Source organism: Mangifera indica, chromosome 19 (assembly GCF_011075055.1).
Source record: "Mangifera indica cultivar Alphonso chromosome 19, CATAS_Mindica_2.1, whole genome shotgun sequence".
Taxonomy (NCBI): domain Eukaryota; kingdom Viridiplantae; phylum Streptophyta; class Magnoliopsida; order Sapindales; family Anacardiaceae; genus Mangifera; species Mangifera indica.
This window is the reverse complement of record NC_058155.1, coordinates 3,656,371-3,668,423: the sequence shown is the minus strand read 5'-3', so window position 1 is coordinate 3,668,423 and position 12,053 is coordinate 3,656,371. Positions and strand designations below refer to the sequence as shown.

At 32.9% G+C, this 12,053-nt stretch overlaps 1 protein-coding gene across 1 annotated transcript; it reads right to left on the bottom strand.

The window, feature by feature from the left end:
• LOC123203462 lies at nucleotides 1-8,737 on the bottom strand. Its single transcript, XM_044619815.1, is given in 8 exon segments — nucleotides 1-457; nucleotides 739-1,289; nucleotides 1,406-2,479; nucleotides 2,621-3,145; nucleotides 3,230-5,887; nucleotides 5,980-6,279; nucleotides 6,465-7,533; nucleotides 8,129-8,737. Coding segments are annotated over 8 exon segments (7,035 nt in total). The 5' UTR covers nucleotides 8,605-8,737; the 3' UTR covers nucleotides 1-75.
• Between the last annotated feature and the right edge of the window lie 3,316 nt (nucleotides 8,738-12,053).

The following is a 12,053-nucleotide window of genomic DNA, read 5'->3' as shown; positions in this document are numbered from 1 at the left end:
TTTTCCTTAATTCTGCTTGCTCCCTCCTCCAGGGCTGGCACCTCTCTTTTGTGTTTGTTTCCAACAACAAGCTCCCTACTTGCCACTTACATCTCCAGCTTTTTGTTGCTCAGGCCAATCTAATTCTGCCTCTTGCTTTAACTCCAAGTCGCTAGGTGTACCCTTCATTTGGTCTCTCTTCCACTTGCGTGATACATAAATTCTAGACCTAACATTTCCCCTCCTATCGAGTGGCACCTTATCCTCAAGGTGGAATTGTGGGAAAGCTTGTTTGAAGGCAGTGTATTGCTCCCATGAATTCTTAAATTCTGGTAAATTTTTCCAGGCAACAAAAACGTCCAGCTCACCATTGCCAGTATACCTGTGCTTGAGCACTTCCCTCGGCAGAGGCTCCAATTCCCCTTTTTCAGTCATGCAGTCCGGTAGAGGTTGGCTGACCATGAAAGGCCCCGATTGTCTTTTGAGTTGCGACAATATGGTTGGTGAAAGAGAACAAAAAAATATATTCTTTAAAGATTGAGTTCATGATTCTACTAATAATAACACTAATCATAAATTGCATATTTGAATTCTGAGAATTCCAAATTATATGAACATATATAGAAATGATAACACAGACCAGAAGAAAACCATTCAGAAATCAGTCATAAGCATGAAAATAGTATAGACATAGAGAAAGCATTACATAATTATATACAGTTAAGAAGGCGTATATATATAAGTTGTGTAATTACATACCTTGAGCTGGATTCGCCTTTATAGAAATTTGAAGATTTAAATCCATCCTCTTCACCATGGATGGAACATCCTGATCTTTTCATAGTTTCCTCCAACTCTTCTGTGAACAATAAACGAACCCCACACTTCTTTATATTTTTTATCCAATTTATCTCTGTAAATTCTAAACTATCTAAGGGACGGAAAGAGATAACGGCTTCCGTATCACAAGCGAATTTAAAATCTTCTGTCCCAAATATCTCCCATATAATGTGGTCATATATCACTAATACATGATCTGACTTAATACACTTGGTCAAAAGATACGTCTGTTCACTATACATTCTGTCCACATCAGGGCGACTCAGTCGCAACGTAGAACCAACACCAAAGAAATTACACTCATCACAATTATCTTCAACTTCAACAATGAAACAAAAGGAAAGACCCAGAACCTTCTCATTGAATGAACCTTGTGGTAACTTAATAACTGATCCACTACTTTGAATGTTAAACCATTCCGGAATGTCACTTCCAGGGTAACAAATTTCAACTTCTCGCTGGGGAGTTACCTAATACATTACAGAAAACTGGTTATTACTAAAATTGTTGATTTAACATCATTTTTTTTTACTTCAGATCAGAAAAAGAAATTGAAATCATGTGCAAATGAGAGATAAAATGATACCTTATATGCGAAATGGTTAATTTTACTTGAGTACGGATCCAATATAGAATCACTCAAAATGTTTCTGATTGCGTCCCAATCCAGACTGACACAATTGAACAAGCTCAGTGACCTTCTATCAGGTCCTGGAGTTATTCGATTTGTAAAACCTGATAATTCTTTCAGCAATTTGCAACCATCTGCTAGAAGTTCTTTTATATTGCGTGGAAGCTTTGGTAAGGATTGAAGCCTATCACAAAACCTTATGTTAAGGCTTTGTAACTTGGAAAGGTTCATGATGTTTGTTGGGATGCTCTCAAAATTGTTTCCTTCCAATTCTAGATCTACGAGTAAGGGCAGATTGTCAATATTATTCGGTAACTCTGTAATACTGCAGTAATTCAACTCTAATCTCTTTAAAAATTGCAAAGCTGATAGAACAGCCATAACTGAAGGCAGCTCTTTAACAGTAATTCCATTAGCTTCAATTGCTTCAAAGCTCTCTAACTTTCCCAAGACATCAGGCAATCTTTCAAGCTTTGAACAACCCGACATACAAAGATATATCAGAGATTTCAACTTATCAAAGGTGTTTGGAAGACTTTCAAGGCATGAACAATTTTTAAGACTTAATCTTATCAGAGATGATACCTTCCCAATCGATGTAGACAATTCTTTTACTGCAGTTCCATCTAAATACAATACTAGGATCTCAGGTGGGAACTCTGGAACCATCTTTAGATTTGACAAACCAGAGAGATCAAGCTATCGAAGAGATGTCAAATTACAAAGGCTGCTTGGAAGACTTTCAAGGCTTGAAAAATTTCTAAGACTTAATCTTGTCAGAGATGATACTTTCTCAATCGATGAAGACAATTCTTTCACTGCAGTTCCATCTAAATACAACTCTAGGATCTCAGGTGGAAACTCTGGAACCATCTTTAGATTTGACAAACCAGAGAGATCAAGCTTTCGAAGAGATGTCAAATTACAAAGGCTGCTTGGAAGACCTTCAAGGCTGCAACAATTTATAAGCTTAATCTTTTCAGAGATGATACTTTCCCAATCGATGAAGACAATTCTTTCATTGCAGTTTCATCTAAATACAACTCCAGGATCTCAGGTGGAAACTCTGGAACCATCTTTAGATTTGACGAACCAGAGAGATCAAGCTATCGAAGAGATGTCAAATTACAAAGGCTGCTTGGAAGACTTTCAAGGCTTGAACAATTTCTAAGACAATCTTGTCAGAGATGATACTTTCTCAATCGATGAAGACAATTTTTTCACTGCAGTTCCATCTAAATACAACTCTAGGATATCAGGTGAAAACTCTGGAACCATCTTTAGATTTGACGAACCAGAGAGATCAAGCTGTCGAAGAGATGTCAAATTACAAAGGCTGCTTGGAAGACTTTCGAGGCTTGAACAATTTCTAAGACTTAATCTTGTCAGAGATGATACTTTCTGAATCGATGAAGACAATTCTTTCACTGTAGTTCCATCTAAATACAACTCTAGGATCTCAGGTGGAAACTCTGGAACCATCTTTAGATTTGACAAACCAGAGAGATCAAGCTTTCGAAGAGATGTCAAATTACAAAGGCTGCAACAGTTTCTAAGACTTAATCTTTTCAGAGATGATACTTTCCCAATCGATGAAGACAATTCTTTCATTGCAGTTTCATCTAAATACAACTCCAGGATCTCAGGTGGAAACTCTGGAACCATCTCTAGATTTGACGAACCAGAGAGATCAAGCTATCGAAGAGATGTCAAATTACAAAGGCTGCTTGGAAGACTTTCAAGGCTTGAACAATTTCTAAGACAATCTTGTCAGAGATGATACTTTCTCAATCGATGAAGACAATTTCTTTTACTGCAGTTCCAATCTAAATACAACTCTAGGATATCAGGCGGAAACTCTGGAACCATCTTTAGATTTGACGAACCAGAGACATCAAGCTCTTGAAGAGATGTCAAATTACAAAGGCTGCTTGGAAGACTTTCAAGGCTTGAACAATTTCTAAGACTTAATCTTTTCAGAGATGATACTTTCCCGATCGATGAAGACAATTCTTTCACTGCAGTTTCATCTAAATACAACTCCAGGATCTCAGGTGGAAACTCTGGAACCATCTTTAGATTTGACGAACCAGAGACATCAAGCAGTCGAAGAGATGTCAAATTACAAAGGCTACTTGGAAGACTTTCAAGGCTTGAACAACTTCTAAGACTTAATATTATCAGAGATGATACTTTCTCAATCGATGAAGACAATTCTTTCACTGCAGTTCCATCTAAATACAATACTAGGATCTCAGGTGGAAACTCTGGAACCATCTTTAGATTTGACGAACCAGAGAGATCAAGCTGTCGAAGAGATGTCAAATTACAAAGGCTGCTTGGAAGACTTTCAAGACTTGAACAATTTCTAAGACTTAATCTTGTCAGAGATGATACTTTCTCAATCGATGAAGACAATTCTTTCACTGCAGTTCCATCTAAATACAACTCTAGGATCTCAGGTGGAAACTCTGGAACTATCTTTAGATTTGACGAACCAGAGAGATCAAGCTTTCGAAGAGATGTCAAATTACAAAGGCTGCTTGGAAGACTTTCAAGGCTTGAACAATTTCTAAGACTTAATCTTGTCAGAGATAATGCTTTCCCAATCGATGAACAAAATTCTTTCACTGCAGTTTCATCTAAATACAACTCCAAGATCTCAGGTGGAAACTCTGGAACCATCTTTAGATTTGACGAACCAGAGAGATCAAGCTGTCGAAGAGATGTCAAATTACAAAGGCTGCTTGGAAGACTTTCAAGGCTTGAACAATTTCTAAGACTTAATCTTGTCAGAGATGATGCTTTCTCAATCGATGAAGAAAATTCTTTCACTGCAGTTCCATCTAAATACAACTCCTGGATCTCAGGTGGAAACTCTGGAACCATCTTTAGATTTGACGAACCAGAGAGATCAAGCTGTCGAAGAGATGTCAAATTACAAAGGCTACTTGGAAGACTTTCAAGGCTTGAACAATTTCTAAGACTTAATCTTGTCAGAGATGATACTTTCTCAATCGATGAAGACAATTTTTTCACTGCAGTTCCATCTAAATACAACTCTAGGATCTCAGGTGGAAACTCTGGAACTATCTTTAGATTTGACAAACCAGAGAGATCAAGCTTTCGAAGAGATGTCAAATTACAAAGGCTGCTTGGAAGACTTTCAAGGCTTGAACAATTTCTAAGACTTAATCTTGTCAAAGATAATGTTTTCCCAATCGATGAAGACAATTCTTTCACTGCAGTTCCATCTAAATACAACTCTAGGATCTCAGGTGGAAACTCTGGAACCATCTTTAGATTTGACGAACCAGAGAGATCAAGCTTTCGAAGAGATGTCAAATTACAAAGGCTGCTTGGAAGACTTTCAAGGCTTGAACAATTTCTAAGACTTAATCTTGTCAGAGATAATGTTTTCCCAATCGATGAAGACAATTCTTTCACTGCAGTTTCATCTAAATACAACTCCAGGATCTCAGGTGGAAACTCTGGAACCATCTTTACATTTGACGAACCAGAGAGATCAAGCTGTCGAAGAGATGTCAAATTACAAAGGCTGCTTGGAAGACTTTCAAGGCTTGAACAATTTCTAAGACTTAATCTTGTCAGAGATGATACTTTCTGAATCGATGAAGACAATTCTTTCACTGCAGTTCCATCTAAATACAACTCTAGGATCTCAGGTGGAAACTCTGGAACCATCTTTAGATTTGACAAACCAGAGAGATCAAGATTTGGAAGAGATGTCAAATTACAAAGGCTGCTTGGAAGACTTTCAAGGCTTGAACAATTTCTAAGACTTAATCTTTTCAGAGATGATACTTTCCCAATCGATGAAGACAATTCTTTCACTGCAGTTTTATCTAAATACAACTCCTGGATCTCAGGTGGATACTCTGGAACCATCTTTAGGTTTGACAAACCAGATAGATCAAGCTTTCGAAGAGATGTCAAATTACAAAGGCTGCTTGGAAGACTTTCAAGGCTTGAACAATTTCTTAGACTTAATCTTTTCAGAGATGATACTTTCCCAATCGATGAAGACAATTCTTTTACTGCAATTCCATCTAAATACAACTCTAGGATCTCCGGTGGGAACTCTGGAACCATCTTTAGATTTGACAAACCAGAAAGATTAAGCTTTCGAAGTGATGTCAAATTACAAAGGCTGCTTGGAAGACTTTCAAGGCTTAAGCAGTTCTTAAGCTTCAGTTCAACTAGTCTGGAAGGGCTTTCTATGGAAGACGATAAGGTTTTTATTGCAGTTCCATCCAAACACAATCTTTCCATATTACCTGATATCCTTGGAGCAGTGTTGAGAGTAGAGCAGCCAGAGAGAATCAACCGCTCTAGATTTGAAGCCTTTGAAAGGTCTGGGACTTCAAGTAGATGTCTTGAGCGACTTAGGTCAATGTATTTTAAACGAGCAAGATTCTGTATCAGGAAAAAGAAATGACCAATACAATTAAAAAAATCTAATATTTAAAATTTATGAAAGAGAATTTTCAAATGAAATCAACATATACCTTGATGCCCATCCATAGTTGTTTAAGATTACTGTCTTGCATCTTAAGTACAACAAGGTTATCAGGATCAAATTTCAAAGGCAACGATGGGAAGGGGTAAAAATCGCAACAAAGGTATTCTAACTCTGAGAAATCAAATTCAATGCTGTCAAAACCATGAATTTCATTATTGTGTCTCCAATATAAGTTTTTTACTATAAGGAGTCTTAGATTAGCCATCTCTGAGAAAGCATGAGGATTGAAGTGGATCTTTCTCATTTCAACCATATTAAAGAGCATGCCTCTTATTTTGTCAGTTCCCTACAATCAAAATAAAAGGACAAGTTAAGAGCACAATAACATGATATACCTCTAAACCCGAAACCCATTACTTCATGAACTATTCTATAGGGAAAAATGAAAAAGATACACTACTAGTTCAAATATTTCAATATATCCCATATACTATAACATATAAATTGAAAGTTAATGTCATGTATATTTACCAGATTTTTTTTCAATACACGATCTACATCTTCATGATGCCACAATCGACTGCGTTGGCCAAGTTTAGTGATTGACTCTTGCCGGACAATTTCCCAACCCATCTCTTGAATCAAATCATGCATTTCTATTGTGGTAAATAGAATAGATATAAGAGCTTTATCAACAAGAACACATATTCGAATATGTGAACTAAATGTACCAACTAGATATTTATCACATCCTTTAAAGAAGCATGCAATATCTAAAAATAAAGTCTTCTCTTTATCAGATAATCCATCATAACTGATCTTAAGCACCTTTTGGATACCCTCATATGGAGATTTTTGTAAATCTTCCAGTGCACTATCCCATTCAAGTTTTCCTCTACCAAGGAGATGGTTACCTAAAACTTTGAGAGCTAAAGGCAAACCTTTTGTATAACTTATAACTTTTTCTGAAAGCTTCAAGTAAACTTCATCAATTGGATGGTTTTGTTTGAAGGCATGTTGTTTAAAAAGTCTAAGAGATTCATCACTACCTAATCCTTCGACCTCATATATGGTAGAATCATCCAATCCACAAATTTTTAGCACTTGTTTATTCCTTGTGGTTATAATGATTTGACTTCCAAAACCCAAGTCTTCAAGATCTTCAATTAATTCTTTTATTTGTTCTGAATCTGTCACATCATCAAAAACAGTAAAAACTCTTTTACGTCCAAGCCTTTTTTTTGTGGATGTGTGTCGTATATCAAGGTGTTTATCCCCTAATATTGCATAAAGAAATTCTTTTTGCAAACGACACAGTTGATTTATATTTGATGCTTCCCTAACATTTCGAGCAAAATACGAAGCTTCAAATTGACTTGAGATTTCATTGAAGACTGCTTCAGCAAGAGTCGTCTTGCCTATGCCACCCATACCCCAAAGTCCTACCTTGCATACTTTACTTGACTGATCAGACAATAAAGATTTAATTTTCTGGATCTTCATTACTACTCCAACCAAGTTCTTATTATCGCTGTAAGACTTATCATTCAAACTCTCCAAAATACATTCAGTAATTGTGTCAACAAGTTTCGATTCAGGCCTACATTAGAAACAAAAAGGTAAAAACAACAATAACCTTATCAATAAATAAATGAAAAAGAAATAAAGAAAAAGTCGGATTCCAAGAGCCCAATTTTGGTTTGGACTTTCCAAGGAAAGCTTATGCATATATTAAATAAAACTTATAGAAATACTTTTTTCGTGAAACTGATAATAATTTGGTTATCAATTAAAAACGCTCCTTCCAACTTCAGATAATTTAGTTTTGTTATTGTATAAACACTCGTTCTATAATAAATTGCCAATATGGCATGTTGATATATAAAATTGATTTTACGTACAACATAAAGTAACAAAAAGCTATTTCATTTTAATAAAAGGTATAGCGTGAAATCTAAAGATAATTTGATTAACAAATAAATTAAGATAAATAATGTGGGGGAAGTTTGATTTATATAAGTTCAGCTATTTTCAAACAACTGAAATGGAATTTTGTTAAAGGAACCTAAAAAGGTTCAATTGTATAGTTGGACTTATAGAAGTTGTATTTGAATTTTATCTTTCATAATTGAAAGTGATTTCCATACAGAAGAATTATCATAATAATAATAATATCAAAGCACAAAAGCACCCACCTGATGGAATTTGAATCAAAGCCTGATAGATTGGCTGCTTCCGTCAAAGCATTCCTCCATCTCTGCAACATCTCTTTTTCCTCCATATATTTTACTTCATGCTGGCCAAATGCATCTCCATAAGTCCCTGATTGCTTCCTTACAACTGATGGATCTACATGATAGAACACTGGAATCACAATCTGACCGTACATTCTCTTGCAATCGAGGATCTCTACAAGTTCTTGGAGGCACCATGTAGAAGAAGCATAATCTTTCGAGAATATGATGATTGAAATCTTTGATCCCCTAATCGCATTCAAAAGAGATGGTGATATCTCATCTCCTCTTACAAGTTGATCATCGATGAAAGTAACAATCTTTCTCCCACACAACGCGTCTTTGAGGTGGCTGGTAAAATTGTCTCGAGTGTCCTCACCTCTGAAACTGAGGAAAACATCATACTTCACTTGAGAAGAAGAAGAAGAAGAAGCCATCGCAGTTAATTGAAGCAACAAGACTATTTCTTCTCACAGAGTTTCCAGTTTATTTGTATATTTTTTTCCTGGGTTCAATTTCTTTGCTTTTTCTCAGGAAATTAATAGAGTGACCGACATCCTTTCCCACCCGAAAGTCAAAGGGTTATATCTAAAAGACCGATTTAAATAACGAAATATTCTCGAAACTTCCCCCAACTCAATGGGGTCAATTGACATGTTTTAGTAGAGTGATTACAATTTTTTTTAAAGCACAATCTTAGATAGTATAAATAAAAATTTTTCATGCAAAATATAACCTTGTTAATGAAACAATAATATTATAAGATGAACTATTGTTGTATTTGTACTTTTTTATTTTTCAAAGTTATCATAATATCATATCATTTTAAATCAACAAAAGTTTAAAATAATATTTTAAATATTCAAATTATAAAAAAAAATTTTATTTTTATTTCTTTTTAACCTCACCCTTTCTTTCTCTTTTCCTATAATAAAAATGTCTTTATTATATAATTATATATTAGAAGTAAACATAATTTTTGAAAATATTGTAGGTTTTTTTTTAATTTTTATGGGTTGTTAAAAAGTTGCGAAAAAGTTTGGATAAATTTTTGAAATATTTTATGTCCTCTTATAGTTTCAAAAATAATAATTATACACCCAAAACTTAAATATAATGCAAAAACTTATGGGTATGAATGTCATATTACAACTGTTGAGACCATATAGTAGTTTTAAAATATATAAGGATTTGAAAAAAAATTTTAAAGATTGATTTGTGAGTTTATAAATCTTTTAAAGTATTAAATTATCATGTTTAACATGTTTAAGTCTGATAAAGAATGTTTTTAATTTCTTTTTTTGAAATTAATTAATGGTAAAATTACTATTTTTCCATTACATCATTAGTTTTTTTAATGGAATTTGATTTTAGATGAGAAAGTGTTATTATGCCAACTAGGGGTGAAATTAAAAGTGTTTGATAAAGAATGATATATTAAGTTATTCCCTACTTTAACCATTGAAAAATAATAGATTTCACTAGAAAATTGTTGAAAATAAGTGTCTATTATTTACTTTCAGTATGTGAGTTCACCTCACGTCTTTTCAAATTTAGAAATTAGATATAAACTTCTCCTAGTAATTTTTCTTTTTGCTTGTTTTCTATATTTATTTTGCAAGTAAGTTTACTTAGATAGTGTGATACACATTTATTATTAGATCTTGAAGGGATTTCAACGCTAAAAGCTAAAAGGATTTTAGCTTCAAAATTCAAAGAGAGATTGAACAACTGAATAGGATGCTTGGAGTATTTCAATTTTGAGCATAAACAACTATTAGTATGAGAATTTTAAAAATTAGTTAAGTGAACAAAATGTTTTACTCTTGTGTTAATTGACTTTAGTATGTAATTGGCAAAAAGTTAATTGCTTAGTTGATTATATTTGCTAGATTTGTCATTCCTATATAGTCCTAGAGGTACATACAAGTTCCCATGGTAGCAAATTTTCCACAAGTCTAGATTGAACAACTGTGTAGGATCTTACTTTCTCTCTTATTTATTTATTTACTTAACTTATTTCATCAAACTTGTATGCACAAGCGATTGATGATTATTTACAATTTCAAAATTTTTAATTTAAAAGCTAATTTGACACCGTTTGCAAATAAGCCCTTACAAGGAGCTATTATTAATACAAATAAACCAAGGCATAATGCATAATTCCATTAAATTGACATAATAGAGAACGACAAGAATGAAGCATTAATTTATAGATTAACGATTATGTAATCAAGAGTCAAAACCACATTGTCAGTGTAAGATTACAAAGCTCTAAATTGTAACAAGAAATATCATACAATAATTAAAATAGAATCCAACAATAATTGCTTGGCTTAATACTTCATCTAGCTCAATTTTTCTTGTATTCAATATTTTAATGTAGTTCTAGCGTGACCAAACTCTTTAATAGTATAATCAAACAATAATTACATGTTAGAAAGATCTTTGATCCACAAAGAAATTTTTTTAGTTAATCCACTTTTTTCTTTGCCAAACTTACATTCAAGGATTCATCAAGAGTTCCTTATCAAACTCACTATAATATTTTTGGCATATTTTTAGTAAATGCTACAAAGTTTTCTACAAACTTTGGCTCATCTGATTCATTAGTATCTTCACTACCCTCGTTATCAGTAAGAGAGCGTTTAGTTCAAATAATTTTTTCTTAATAGAAATAAAAAATTATTACAAAGATAGATTATTTGAAAGATTATTAGATATAAATTATTATTATATTTAGTAAATTTAATATGTATAAATAATTATTATATTTGGTTAACAATAATAAATGAATAATAATATATTATTTTACTTAAATATCTTCAAAAGATTATTGAGTATATATTAGTATTGTATTTGTTTAAACTAACATGTTTTATGTTAAATATTACTTTGTGTATATTCTAATATATATATATATATATTTTTTTTTTTTGGTAACTAAAAAATATATGTACAACACAAACGCAACCTCCAAATTAGGTCACGGGAACAATGTAGCTTGTCCTATTTAAGAAGGACAACAAGAACCAATTTGAGCCAAAAAAACAATAAAGACTAGATACTTCCATCTTGAAGGCCTATCAAAGTTTCTACAATGATAAGGTTTAAGAGGAAATATAACCTAAGTCTGTACATGTCATCTATACAAAAGCATTGGCCAACTAAAATAATGATAGAGTTCAAGAGGAAAATATTTTAATATATTTTTCTTCATAATAATATATTAAGTTTCTTCTATCTTGTTAAATTATAAAATTAATTGATTAAATTATTTTTTATTTGCTATCTTTTGGCCAATATATTTTTTCTAAAATATTTTGCATTCTACTTATTATTTTAATTAAAATAAGAGTATTTTAACCTTGAAAGACTGATAAGTAAAAATAAAATTAAGATCATTTTATTAATATTTTAATATCTAAAATAAAAATAATAAATAAATTATATTAATATTGAATATTATCTACAAATTATTTAACAATATGGGGGGGCGGGGGTAACTTCCGTTCGGGTTTCTGCAAGCTGGAGAAGTTAGTACAGTGTTTTGGATGGAGAGAGGTGACAGGTGACAGGCCACAGAGGGAGGGAGCGGCCAAAAGAATGGCAATGACAGAAACTACATGGGGAGAGGGAAATGAAAGTTTTAAAAAGTTTAATAGGTGACTACGTTATGATAGCTTGGAAAATATGAAATCCTAAAAGAGGAGGGTGGGAATTTTGCAACAATAATTCTTCTACTGTTGTAAGGGCCATTTCGTTTCAAGATTTTAAAAATTATGTTGATACTCTATTTATTATTATTTATATTATGTTATTTGATTTGTTAGTAATATAAGATTATGATAATTTTTTATTATCAACAGTAATATGATAAATAATA